Genomic DNA, 14,886 nt, shown 5'->3' with positions numbered 1-14,886 from the left:
CTGTTGTAGATGATTCTGTAATAAATATTATTTTACATCTCCCTGATCTGCTTAAATGTTACCATAGGGGGAAAAAAAATCTCAGGAACAGGTAACTGAGTCAAGAGTTTAGGCATTTTGATTAATCAAGAGTTATTAAAAAATTCCAGGTCCATGTTAGCTTGCAGAAGGTTATTAAAAAGTTCTTGACTGAAGATGCACTTATAGTTATTATCTCTTCTTTCCTCCCTTCCTTCCTCCTCCTTTCTTCCCTTCCTTCCTTTCTTCCAGTCAAGATATGAGTTCCTAAAATATGCTGAACTAAGCATATTAGTTTAGAAGTGAGTAGAATGCAACCTTTTATAGTTTATTGGGATGGAAACAAGTAGGATTTGCCAGAGCAAGTAGATCCCCATTTCCAACAAGGCTCATGAATATATTAGTTTTTATAGGATATTCACTTACCATTTTGTTACTAAATTTTTACTTAATTTCTAGAGAATAAGCCCAGAATATTAATTATTATAATTTTGGTACTTTGCTTTTCTTATTGTAGGTAAGTTAACCTGAGAAACTAAGCATATACTAATATGTGTATTGTCTCTCTCTTTCTCTCTCCCTCTTTCTGCTTCAATCATTTGTACCCAGCGATTTCTATGGAAGAAGGTAAGAAATAGTATTTGGAAAAAAACTCTCATTTCCAAAGACTCCTAGAAACTTCCTGTAGTCTTCTTATTTCACTTCATTTCAATTTAGCTATATATTAAGCTCTTACTTGTATGTCAGTCAAAGGAAATGTGTTCCTGTATGTATACAGTATAATTGTCCTAACACTGAGAGGAATAAAAGAAAGGAGAACTACCATTTGCAGGATGTAGTCCCAGAGTCTAACACAGCACATGGTAAGAACTCGAAGTTGTGAAACTGATCCACACATAGTTCTGTGTCAACTGCTTTATATACATTGTCTTTCAAATAACCTGAGGAAATTGTGATTGTTTCCATTTTATGGATGAAAATATTGAGGTTCAAATAAGGTAAGAATATGTCAAAAGTTGCAAACAGTGTAGTCTGGGTCGAACCTCCTATCTCAAGGGCAAATGGGACCTCCCGTTACTACCTCTCCCCTGCTCTGTGCCCAGGCTCCCAGATGACTCATTAGATGTCACTCACTCACACTCACAAAAGCAAGCCAGAAAGATGCTGTTTGCTTGTGGAAAGGGGACAGAAGAGAGGAAAGCAGCCTCCTAGGCCACCAACCCCATTTCATCCCTGATACTGGAGATGGGATTCCTTTTGAGAGGCCTGGGTCTCTGAGGTCTTGGTAACAAGCCCACTGTCCTGTTCACTCGGGCTGCCATAACCAGAGACCACGGATGGGGGGCTGAAACAACAGATATTAATTTTCTCACAGTTCTGGAGACTAGAAGTTCAAGATCAAAGTTCTGGCAGGATTGGTTTCTGATGAGGTCTCTTCCTGGCTTGCAGATGGCCACTTTCTCTCTGTGTGCTCACGTGGCCTTTCCTCTGTGAACGCGCAGAGAAAAAGAGAGAAAGACGGAGATCTGATCTTTTTCCAAGGCCACCAGTCCTTTTTGGATTAAAGCCCCAACCTCATGACCTCGCTTAACTTTAATTACCCTTTTAAAGGCCCAACTCCAAATGGGGTTAGGACTTCAACATATGAACCTGGGGGTGAGGGGAGACACAAATCAGTCCTTAACAGCCACCCCAACCAATACCGTGGAGTTGTTGATATTGAGAGAGCAAAATCCGTGGCCCTTTCAGATCAGAGTTACAAGTTTGAAAGATCAGGGCTTCCTTGGAATCCCTGGCCTCTGTAAAACAGGAAAGACAGTTGAGCTTTTATTTGCCTTTTATAAAGAACAACAAACTTTGGTTGCATCCTAGGAACTAGTGAATTCACTGTTGTTACTAATGACTGACCTGGAAAATAATCTCTAAATGAATATAAAGAATTGAATGACAGTGTTGAAAATCTCAGCTATGTTACTTGTTTATCTGGGCCCCTCCTTCTATAAAACAGTATTACTTCATAAAAATTTTCATATTTTCTTGAAAAACATTAATTAGTGATGTGCTCTTTAAGGAGGGGGTGGTAAGTGCTACTTTATGATACTATAGTTTATTATACAGACTATAATTTGCACTTTTTGAACTTGCATAACTCCTATTCAGCCACTATTTGTTCATCACCTCGTTCTGGTCACTGTGCCAAGCACAAGTGACCAGAACTTTTTTTTTTTTTACAGCACTCAAAAAAAAGATATTTTTTCTGAATATATATTCAAGTCAACTATTTTGATATTCAAAGGAAATTTCCATTTAATTTAATAAATAATTTATCATGTACCTACTATGTCTAAGACATTGTACCAAGCTCTGTAAGTTATGTAAAATATTACTAAGACGGTTTCTGATTTCCAGGAGCTGTCTAGAAGGGTGAATAAGGCAAATACCTAAATGATCATATTACAAGGGAGAGTAGATGTGCCGTAGCAGAGAATTCACGGTAGTAGGAAGAAAATGCAAATTCAGCTCATGGCAGGGATATTCACTTTAATCAGTGTTTGAGATGGACCTTGAAGCATTATAAGCAGAGGGAATAGCATAAGCAAAGGCACAGAGAAGGAACCCACGCTGTTTGCTGTAATGATATATGTTATGTGAAACAGAAGTGGACAATAGCCTTAACATTGTGTGTGGGTCATGATGGAAAGGGTCTTGAGTATTAGGATGAATGGTTTTAAAAGTTATATCCTTTTATTCTCTTATATATCCCCAAGCTAGAGATAAAAGCAGTTAACACTGATTGAGTGCTTACCATGTGCTTGAGCTTTTCATGCATTATCTCACTTATTCTATCTTATACGGTAAGTATTATTATCATCCCCATTTATAGATAGAAAACTGAGACTCACAGGTAAATGAATTTGTCTAGCATTCAAAAGCTTATGCTTTTGAAGTGTTAACTGTTTTATGTTATATAGCCTCTCATATCATATATTTTTATTTAAAACAGTAGAGTCCTTTTTATTTCTCCCGAGTGAGCAATAGTTGTAAGAGTAACAATATAAGACGGTCTGAGTTTTACTGATATAAGCCTATGCATAGGGAATTTTGTTTGTGATGCTAACAAATTATACATTCTATTTTTCTCTTTCTATGCTCTTTTATATAGAAGATGACATGAAGATTGATGAGAAATGTGTGGAAGCAGGTAACATTTCCTCTTGATAGATTTATCACCAGAAAAACTATGAACCACTTCAGCTACAGAGTCTGTAACAGACTTGGCCAGCGGGGCCACAGACCTTCCCTCTGGAAGAAATGCGTAAAATGATTTCCATCCCCCACCCACCCAAACCTCCTTTTTCTGTGATTTTGATACTCAGAAGAGAAGCACTGCTATGGGAATGTCTCCAGGCTCCAAACCAACCTTCTAGAAAGCAATATCTTGGAAATGGTCACAGCAGCACTTAGTAACACTCAGGTGTTACATTCAGTAACATTCAGGTAGAACATCTGGAAATGCTCATGCTCTTTGTGAAATACTATAAAGTATTGAGATATCAAATTTTTAAAAATTAAAATATATGTTTTGTTATTGTCTGATATCACCTTCTGGTAGATTCTAGTGTAGATAAATAGTAGGAGTTCCATATTTGAGAAAAATATAAAAAATTTTACATTTCCATACTTAAATTTTTTTGTAAATTGGGAAAAAGTTTTTCATATTCAGTGGCAGGACTAAGTCCGGCTCAAGAATCACTAGGGTTTATTGGGAGATTAGTTGGAGAGACTTTGGCCTGATAGGTGAATTTGTCTTGGCTTTATGGTGTAAGAAAACGTAATTCAATCGAGTAAGTTTTATTGGCTTTATTCAATGATTCACAAATCAGGTAGCATCTCATTTAGGACACAGAAAGGAGCTCCAAGGAGCTGTACAAAATGAGACTTTTATAGGCAGAAGGGAGCAGGAACAAGGAAGTTATACTAGCAAAAAGCAGATTGGTGGTGGCAAGGTCACTGTCTTTTAGGGGATGGCAGGAAACTATTAGGCAGGAGATATCAAAACTGTAATTAAGGATGTCTCAATTTGGTGATATGGTGCTTAACATAAGTGATTTCATTTTGGGACTGTTGTCTTGTTTTTAACAAACAGCTAGTTTAGTTTTTAGAAACTAAAGAACAACATGAAATCTTTCAATAGTGGGTATTTCAAAGATTCATATATACTTTCCAGAATAACTATAGAATAACACTGGTATTATATTTATTTTTCCAAGTACACATTCTGTTTTTTTTAAAAACTTTCAGTAATATTCATTTTAATTTCTATAATTTTAATTTAAAATTTTTATGAGGCAATCCATTCACATATTTCAAATTCCAAAACTACAAAACTGTATTCAGTGAAAAGTTCCTCTCTTTCCCTGTTGCCGTAATCAGTGTTCTTTCTTGAGGCAATAAATGCTCTCGGGTTCTTCCATATCCCTCCAGACATAATTTGTGTAGATAAAGCAATGATGTATATTTTTTCTCCTCTCTCCCACCCTCATCCTCACCTTTCTTTTTTTAAAACACAAATACATATGCCCTTTAATGGTATGCTATACAAACTGTTCTGTTCCTGGCTTTTTTACTTAACATTATATATCTTGGAATTGATTCCATCTTAGTACATAAAGAACCTCCTCATATTTTCTTAAATAACTTATTGGCTAAATAAGTTATTGTGCATTTATACAAACACTTATTAGTAGATGTTTGAGTTGTGTCCAATCTTTTTAATTTTAAACAATATTACAATGAATAGCTTTATAAATATATTTTTTCACACATATATGAGTATATCTTAGATGCAACATTGGCTTATCCAAGGATGCGTACATGGGTAATGTTGCTAAAATTTCAAGTTGCTTTCTATATAAATTCTAGTTTCTTAATCTCTAATATCTCTTTAAAACGCTAACAAAAATTGTTTTCACTGATGAGAAAGTTGGTTTATAGCAACTCTTTCCTAGTCGCCTAAATTAGCCTACACAATCAAATCACTCTTACACTCATTGTCCTTGCCACACTCCCCTGGCTTATGGACCCCCAAATCATGAGGGAGGCTACCTCCCTCCTACACCTGCAGGCCCTCTACTAGCAAAGCTGTGCAATGAATGACAATCTATATGAGCTTCTGTGACATTCTACCTTTCCCTTCCCTCCAACCTTCTTTTTTTATTTTATTTATTCGTTTCCCTTCTATTTCATTATTTTATTTATTTATTTTAAGCTCCTGTAGCACCCATGCTTGTCATCATGGCCCAATTGCTTAATGCCATGCATCTCGTTTAAGGTTTATGTATGACACAGAGAAACCATGAACTTGGCCTTGATTTGGGAAAAACATTTCAAAGTTGGTATGTGTGCAGAAGCATAGGGTCAAAGAAGTAGACCATTAAATTCCAGACTCAGAATGGATAGTAACATAATGACACTTTTGTTTTTTTGCCTCCATGGAAAACCGTAGATGAAGAAATATTTGAATCTGGTAAGTAAAACATGAATATTTGGTACTTATTTTAAAATGTATATAGTATTTCGAATTTTGGTATAATTTAAACACATATTTATGGATATAATACAATAATTGTTTAAATACATCAACAGTATATTTGCGAGATATTGTAAATTTCACCTTCCTCATTAGGGCCATTCTGGAACTCTGAGGGTATTTCTTTTTTTTTGGTTGTCACATTGATTAGAGGCACTACTGGCCTTTAATTGGTAGGAATCAGGAATGCTAGATGTCCTGCAGTATATGATACCATCCTGCACAGTGTTTTGAATTTCCTGCTGAACTAAGCTCATTACATGTATAAGTGAGTAGTTATTTAATACACAATAGTGATGCAAGTTTTCACAAGACGTAACATGAAAAGCCTGGTGGTTTAGAAGATAGTTATCATGGAGAGAGACATTTGAACAGAAGAAAGACATCACCTTGCAGTTACTGAATTATTTATTCCATACATTCTGTCTACTCCTTACTCAGAGTAGATAAGCTAGAAAGTGAGGTATGAATACTGAATCAATGATTTTTTCTTTAATATTTTATTTGTTATCATTGATGACATGGTATCATCAAGTATCTGTCCCCTCAAAATAGTGTTGACATCGTTAGTAACAACATAAATCCCACAGAATATTTTTGAAAAACTGGAAACCTTGTGGGGTATGTTACTATTACTCACCCACTTCAAAGTGTGTGTTTCCTCATTTTCTCCATTTCATCAGTCTGTAATTGCTTTGGCATATTATCCCTAGTTCAATTAAGGCAATTTCGTTTTCTCTTCTCATACACAAATAAATATGTTCAGCTCCACCTGTCTTCAAGGGGCCAGTTGGAAATGGAAATGTGTGCCTGGACCCAGGGAGGGCGCTCAGGCCAGAGGCTGCTGCAGCATCCGCCCCTGTGCCCTTTCCCCACTTCCTCCACTTCACAGGACTGTAGCAATGTGGCCTCTGGGAGAGGAGGAGAGAGGATACTCAAAGCAGTTGCCTTCCTATAGTTTCTCTCTTTCAAGTGTCATTTCATGCCAAGTTGAGAGGAGTCTTCATGGATAAAGACTCCATGGATAAAGACTGGGCTCCCTCCCTTCAGAGGGAGTCTAGATAAACAACTTGCAGAAAAAGTTGCTGTCCCCTGAACAGCAGTCAGGTCAAATGAGTTTCTGGGAGCCCAGTTGTATGTTGTTCAGTTGCCTTGCCACACTTCACCAAAGTTACAACTTTCTTTAAGGGTGACCTGAGTTTCTCACTTTTGTCATTTGTCTTTATTTGATGGCAGACTTGATCTTCTCAAAGGCTTAACATTTTCATGTCTTTGTGTTTTTTTTTTTTGTTTGTTTTTTTTTTTGCATTAACCCAAATATCCAGAGGAACTTTCAGAAGGTAATTGTTTGTTTTCATTTCCTGCGTAAGCCAAATAGAGCTATGTTTAAGATCTTTCAGCGCCTCAAAGTGAATATTTAACAGGATAAATTTTAAGATAAGACACAATATTTTTAAGGGTGAAATCAATGATGAAATATTCAGTGTCATAGAAAATATTTAAAAATAAATAATGAAAATAATTAAGCTTGATGACTATATCCCTAAGTAAACATTTCCTTTTAAACATATTGACATAATTCACTTAGGAAAATGTGTTTACTTACCAGAAGATGGAATTGATACTGGTGTGCTTTCTTTGTATATATATAAAAAAAAGTTAAAAAAGACTAAATATGTCATATCTATTCTATGAACAAATGCTCTTTATATATTATTTAAATGATGAGAATAGAGTTATGTATGGGAAAAGGACCATATGTTAGTAAAAAGTAATTTGAAAATGACTTTTATAAGGCACTTTATAACATAAGTGATAATAATATAAGTGATTTTTATAACATTTTTTCCCTGTAGTTTATAATAATTTTTCTGAGGCTGCAATGAAAGCAGAAACAGGAGTTTAAATTAGGTCTAGAGGTTTCGGAGCCACTGGACACAGTTTTCCTCACTGTAGTCTCTCAGATTCTTGGACAGTCAGAATCTATTGGCAGCCATAGAGCAAATGTTAATTTTATATAGAAAGAACCATTTTATAAGGGAAAAAAAAACACCTATCTCTAACAAAGAGATTAATTATAGGACCTGCAGAAATCCATATCTATAAGTTAAAGCCACAGGCAGTTTGTATGTTTTTTTTAAAATCAGTTTTCTTTAGGCATTAAAAAAAAACACATAAATTTTTATGTTTTTATAATGACTCAATATCTTATAACTTTAAACAAGCCTAAATAGGTTTTTGTTCCCAACCATACTAGACAGAATGTATTCAGTGTATTGCTAAAATTCTGAAGAGTATTTCTATTTAGTTTGGTGCGAAAGTGCTTAAGATACTCTTCAATAAGCCACTCAAGGCTAAATTCAGCTGTGCTGCCGTCTATTGAAATAATGTCACTGAAGATTTGAAGAGAATTTCATACATCTGTTCTAAGTAAACTCCTCTTCCACATATTTGCTCCTGCCATTCTCTGTGTTCCAGACAAGGAGGAATTTGTTGGCTATGGTCAGAAGTTCTTTATCGGTAGGTAATGATTAATACGAGGTGGGTCTTTGTCACTTGCTAAGTTATATTCATACCAGCTGACCCTCGTCTGAAAGAATTTTTTGCTTATGGGCATTTCCAAACTTATTCCTTGTTCTGGTCTCCCTCTATCCTTTGTTTGTTTGTTTTATCAATATTCTGGTGTGTTGATCATTCATTGTAATTCATCTGGTTTCCACTGAATCTCTCTAGCGCTCTCTTTTTTAATTAGTTTCAGGTGTACAGAACAATGTAACAGTTAGACATTTACACCCCTCACAAAGTGATAATCCTGGATATCTGTTATCCATCAAACACAAATGTCTTGTTTTCTTCCAGACAATTCCAGAACATATTTATCTTACTCTAAAGAAGCCAGTTCTCTGACTACTACACTTAGTTTTTATGGCCACATTTTCATAATCTGTCCACTGGGCAGAGCTTTCTGAAGGACCAGGCACCACTCATTTAAAACCTTGCTGGACTTCCTCTGCCATGAGACAGTGGGAGGACAGCAGGGCTGCAGGGCCTGTAAAGTAGAATGTCAGTTCCCGGGCCTGAACTCATGTTGGAATCATTGGAGTTTTTAAAGGAAACATAGGGGCAACTTTCTGCATCCATTCCAAAATAATTCAGCCCCAAGTAGGCTGAACAGGGTAGGCATCTGCATGAAGGTGGGGAAGAAGCAGCTTGCGGTGGGGCATCAGAGCCTACGCAGGGTGAGGAGGGCATTGTGCAGGGACAATGACAGCCTGGTGCAGGCTGTCGGAAGCAGAGTCAAGTGAGGAGGGCAGTTGCCATCACTTGGGCCCTGACACCTCACAGTCTCTACAGAGAGGCCCCCCTCACCCAGCTTGGGCTCTGACACTTTCTGCCAGGCTGCTGACACCGTTCATCCCCTACCCTACACAGGTACTGTTTAATTGATACAGTAAGTAAATGTACTGAGGATAGTAGGAGCCAGTGTCCTCACTGTTAGAGAAAGTAGTTACTCGTATGGAAGGGGGCGAGGCTACAATGAATTCTGTAGTGTTGAATGGCATTGTAGGTATTATGAAGTCATGGTTTTAAACATATATAGATATAACTTTAGTTGTGTGTGTGTGTGTGTGTGTGTGTGTGTGTGTGTGTGTGTGTGTTATACCCACATAGTGCCTACCTCTACTGAGAAGACCTTGGAATAGCTCTGTAATTACCAGGAAGCCCTGTGGTTTGGTAGGCAGATTAAGCAGGAGTCTAGGAGTTCAGAAATCAGAACTAAAATGTCCAATTCTGATCACATAGTTGTCTGTGTGCGTGTCTTAACCTGTCTGTGTCTTAGTGTTTCCATCTGGAAAATGTGAGTAATAAGCTTGCTCCATTGCTTCCACCTGGCCCGAGCCACTCTCCTTCCTCGTCTGGGACTGCAGTACCCTCCTACCAGCTCTCCCCCGATCCTGCACGTACTCTCCCTAAGTTTACATCCTCCAAACAGCAACCGCAGGAATTCTTCAGAAACATAGATCCAATCATGTCACACCCATCACTTGACCATCCAGTGACTTCCCATCCCACTTGGACCGCAACCCAACACTTGACGGGGGCCCTGTGTGTGACCTCCCAGCATCCGCTCCAACCCCATCTCCTACTACTGTCCCTACTGCTCAATTCTCGCAGATACACAGACCTCTGAGCTCTTCCCCAAGGGCTCCAAACATGCTCCCTTGTCTGCACCTTTGCAGTTGCTGTTCCCTCAGCCTGGACTGCTCTTCCCCCCAGATGCCTCTTTAGTTGGCCCCATTACTTCATTCAGGAACCTACCTGCTCAACCTCAGCTTTTCGGACACCTACCTGAAGAAGCACGCCATCAACTGTATCCACTGACCCTTCTCCTAGGCACTGATTTTTGTGGTTGTTGACTTTTGTCTCTGCTCTTCCATAAAATGTAAATTTCATGAGGAAACGGGGTTGGCTTCGTTGACCACTATATGACCAGCACCTGGTACACTGCCTGACACATAGTGGACGCTGGGTGCCACTTAGAGGTAACATATGGGGCATTTTGTCATTTTTCCTTCATATTGCTTCTGACCTTCTACTGTCAGACAGACATTGACTATGTTAATTAACGCTTTTGGATCACAGTCACTGCGTGTTCCATCGGGTTGAATGCAAGATGGAATCTCTCGTGCCCTGGATCTAATGTTCTGTGTGTTTCCACGCTCCCCAGCTGGTTTCCGCCGCAGCATGCGCCTTGGCCGCAGGAAGTCTCGCCTCAGCCAGCTGCGCGCCAGTGGGGGCTGCGCCAGCGGCTGCTACAGTCCAGTGGGTGCCGCTTACGAGGAGGTGGTGAGGTACCAGCGACGCCCTTCCGACAAGCACCGCCTCATAGTACTCCTGGGTATGTCCAGGCAGGCAGTGTCTCTTCTCATCCATAGTGAAGTTTTCCTTCCAGATCCAATAGTCTTGCATTGGGAACAGTGGTAAAGTGGAACTCTTTATGGACTGTCATATAAATAAAGCCTGTTTTATATGTGTGTGTTTATAAATAAACCTTTATTATATCATGCTTTTATTGTCTACAATTGAATGTGATATGCATGGTATACTTGAATTTGTGTCATAACAAGTTGTATTGTGATGAGGTTATAACTGAGATAGATGATAGATAGATATAGATATATTTTTTTCCTGTTTAGAATTTGTTCTATAAGCATCGATGAAGGTTCTCCTAGACTGGATCATTAGTCTGTATTATGAAGGGAAAAAAATCCCTTAAGATCCATTTTCCTAAGAAATTTGTAATCATCTCCTTTAGAAAGTGTCAAAAATCTTCTGGACTGTATCTTTGGTGCTAAGGAAAATACAGCATTGGGGTGATCTGCTTTTGGACCAAGATCTCCACGAAGCTGGCCCCTGCAGTAGTAGTAACCTGTGTCTTACTGCCATCTTTCTTACTGCGGTCTGTGGTCTTCTTTGTGTACTCCGGCTGTGATCCAGGCAGGCCCCCAGAGTGCAGAACAACATGACTTACAGTAGGACACAGTGCAATGAAAATGCAAGGGCCCCATACTCAAAAATTATTAAGAATTTCAGCGTGACAAAAGAAGAACACTAAACCACGTGCAGTCTCCTAATCGCGGGCCCTGGTAACTGCACAGATTCTATGTCCCTGACGTCAGCCCTGCCTCCAGTTGCACATGGGGTGTTGACTCAACCATGTGTCAGGAAATGTGCCCCTGATTTCTAGAAGTCACAGGGCCGATCATTGTGGAGCCTGATTTCTAGGTTGTGACATGATATGAAAATTCATTTGAAGAGAAAAGGCAAGTTGTCTCAGATTATCTGAAATGAGGCCAGAAAATTCTCCCAGGGTCCAACATTAGATGAAGTTTGCTGGGGTGACAGGTTCTTGCAAGTCCTCACCTCATTTCTGAATGTTGAAGAAGTGTGTGTTACTTTACAGGTTACCAGGAAAACTCCCGAGAGTTTTCTGGGGTCATTCCAATTCATGAGAAGAGAAGCTAAGTAATTTCCCTAAAATCTTGGTCTCACATTTCTTTAATGGAAGGGCTGAAATGATGATTTCACCACATAATTATGTTTATCCATATCTAATGATTTCTGTATGTGATTTTTTATGTGTTTAGGACCTTCTGGTGTTGGAGTAAATGAACTGAGACGACGTCTTATTGAACTTAATCCTAACCATTTTCAAAGTGCTGTGCCGCGTATGTTTAATTTTTCTTTCATAGCAGTTTGAATTTTGGTAAAACTTTCTTTGCCTCTGCAGATATACTGATCTCACTTAACTAAGTTATACCATCTTTGTTGTGGAAATATAAGACACAAGGGATAGTTCTTAATATTGCTAACTATATTTATTTTAATAGAGGGAATTGATTTATTGACGTGTAGGTAGCTAGGCTTTTAAAAGGTGACTTTGTCTTTTTTCCATTTCTTAATGATCTTATAGATGACCTTTCAGGAAAACTAACATTTAGCAATAATAGCTGACAGTACTTACTATTTTCCCGGTACTGTGCTTGGCTCTTATCTTATTTTTTAAATTAAAAAATGTTAATATATGCACATATAATATTATGTAAATCTATAAGTAGGATTATACCATATATGGTGGGAAGAACTTGTGAGGGAGGGTGCTTCCTCAGGCAAGATGGAGGAACTTAGGGAAACCACTTAAAGAGCAGTTTAGGTGTCAAATTATACCTCCAAAAATCTAAAGGATGAGAGCTTGGAGGAAGTGACCAAGGGCTGTAGTTTGGGAAGTTGCTGCCCTGTTAGAGTCTGTCACAGCAAAAGTGTTGTGATGTTTCCCAAGGACCAGATGTGGGTGGATAATGTGGAAGAAAGTCAGCCTGGAGTTGTCTTAGTTCCTGACCAAGAGGAAGTCTCAGCTGAAAGAGGCCAAAAGTGAACCCCCAAATACCTCAGGGTGTGGAAGAAATCACAAATGACTAGCTGGAATAGAGATGGAGTTAAGATACTCAGCGGTGGTGGTAGGTTTGCAAAATAACCCAACATCCTCTAAGATAGAAAGAGCCAGATTTAAACATCTGGCAAGTTTAAAAGGAGCCAATAGCAGCCAGCATCAGTTAAGTAAGAACTGTCCTGCATTGTTTCCTCTCCTCTCTCTCTGCACTCCAGCCTTGGAAGTTATAAAACTGGGGGATGAGCAGTAGAAATGCCATGAAAGGGAAAAGAAGAAGCGAATTTTACTTATTTTCCTCATTGCAGATTCCCTGGGTACAGTGAGTCTGAGCTGGATGTGGGGAGGAGATGCCTAAAATATATATAAAGTTCATAATTTAAAAAAAATTATTTATTTATTTATTGGAGAACAGTGTGTTTCTCCAAGGCCCATCAGCTCCAAGTCGTTGTCCTTCAATCTAGTTGTGGAGGGCGCAGCTCAGCTCCAAGTCCAGTCGCCATTTTCAGTCTTTAGTTGCAGGGGGCACAGCCCACCATCCCATGCGGGTTTGGGAATTGAAAGGGCAACCTTTTTGTTGAGAGCTTGCGCTCTAACCAACCGAGCCACTGGCCGCCCCTCTGGAAGCTCAGAGGCAGCTTGTTGTCTTCAATCTAGTTGCGGAGGGCGCAGCTCACTGGCCCATGTGGGAATTGAACCTGTAATTCTGTTGTTCAGGGCTCACGCTCTAACCATCTGAGCCATCTGGCCGCCCCCAGAGTTCATAATTTTGATTATTACATGGGAATGGGATTTTAATTATTCAATTGAAACTGAGTTTTGTAACATGAATGATGATGGACATTTTTTAAACCTATGAGTAATCAGAAGAGTCATGGGAATGGCTAAGTTTTCATCCAGGGACAGGAGAAGGTCTTTCTCCACAGAAGGGCAGGTAAAGACAAAACAACATTGCTTTATAATCACATCCATAGGTCGTGCTTTCCAAGTACTGTTTACCTACATAAGAATGGGCATTAACCTCAAAAACAAAAACTACAAAAGAAATCACTATATTTCAATAAATAAAATGCCCAATGAACATAGAAGAATTGTAAGAAGAATGGAGAGCCGTCATTCAAAGTGAGAAAGTCTTGTCCATATTTTGCTTCTTAACTTAAGTGAACAGACGTAAGCATAAAACGAATACCTCAGGTTATGTACCAATTCACAGACTTGAACATACCATATAAAATATAGTCCAATAGAAGCCAAGGAGAAGGGGACATCTTTGGTTTCTATTAACATAATTTACTATCATCTGAGAGCTATAGTGTTTTACTAGACTTATTTTTTTCAGTACAAAGCTATAGGAGAAGTGGCATAATTATAGGAACTCTAAGGATCTGAAGAGAGGCTTGAATAAAGAAAAAACAAGCATGACCCTCCGACATGACATTTGCATTTCGAGCCCCTTGAATGTCCACAACACCTTTTATTATTTATGACCTGTTTTTAGCTCCTACTTGGTCATTTCCATGTGTTGATATCATCAGATGTTGATCTATTTCATCCTTAAACTTTGTCAAATGAAAATACACACTTTTTTATGAATAAGGAGAATTCGTTGTCATGCAAATTAAGGGACTGCCTTTGCAGCATACATAGGACACAGAGTTGGAACTAACTGTGCCTTACTGATCTTTATGTTTTAAGAACCTAACATGACAGCTGGACCATAGGCACTTAGTACACATTAGTTGAATAAATGAATGAGCAGACAGTGAATCACTTTTAGGTAATTGGTGAACTCCTATGTCCTATACCAGGTGCTATTTAAGTTGAAGAATCCATAAGTAAAGTGGTCTTATCAAAGAAGCAGACTCAATCCAGACTCCACCAATTTTTCCCTCCTGGAGATCCCGAAAACTGATCACCATCTCACTTGGATATTAATGCATTGGCGCAAGGCTGCATACTGTCATCGGCCTTCTCCATTTCAAATCTGAGACAATCTGGTGTAGTAGAAAACCTTAGTCTAGGAGGAGTCAGAATGCCTAGGTTCTTGTTTTCAACTTTACTTTTCACTTGTTTTATGTACGTGAACAAGTGACTTACTCTCTAAAATCTTCAGTTACTTACCAGTAAAGTATGGATAATAATATTTCACCTAACAAGGAGTGTGAGGGATGAAACGAAAGCTTGGAAAATGCACCTGCCTAAGCATAAGGTATTGCTGGTATTACTACCTGGGGGCCTTTGGGCATCTTAGGGCTCGTGTACAATTCGCTAGTGCCTGTTGTGAAGTAAGAGCAGTTTTTCCCTGAGGGTAGCCCTATCCTGGCTTAAT

At 38.7% G+C, this 14,886-nt stretch overlaps 1 protein-coding gene across 1 annotated transcript in view; it reads left to right on the top strand.

Moving 5' to 3' along the window:
• MPP4 (MAGUK p55 scaffold protein 4) overlaps window positions 1-14,886 on the top strand; it is a 41,044-nt gene that overhangs the window by 22,050 nt on the left and 4,108 nt on the right. Inside the window, exons 11-17 of the mRNA XM_088794636.1 lie at window positions 628-645; window positions 3,182-3,220; window positions 5,525-5,545; window positions 6,934-6,948; window positions 8,087-8,128; window positions 10,338-10,508; window positions 11,758-11,838. Coding sequence (XP_088650762.1) covers window positions 628-645; window positions 3,182-3,220; window positions 5,525-5,545; window positions 6,934-6,948; window positions 8,087-8,128; window positions 10,338-10,508; window positions 11,758-11,838 — 387 coding nt within the window. The remainder of the gene's footprint in view (window positions 1-627; window positions 646-3,181; window positions 3,221-5,524; window positions 5,546-6,933; window positions 6,949-8,086; window positions 8,129-10,337; window positions 10,509-11,757; window positions 11,839-14,886) is intronic.

Source organism: Rhinolophus sinicus, chromosome 17, assembly GCF_057876585.1.
Source record: "Rhinolophus sinicus isolate RSI-liver-muscle chromosome 17, RSI-T2T, whole genome shotgun sequence".
Taxonomy (NCBI): domain Eukaryota; kingdom Metazoa; phylum Chordata; class Mammalia; order Chiroptera; family Rhinolophidae; genus Rhinolophus; species Rhinolophus sinicus.
The sequence above is the reverse complement of the archived record's forward strand: the minus strand, read 5'-3'. Positions and strand labels throughout refer to the sequence as shown.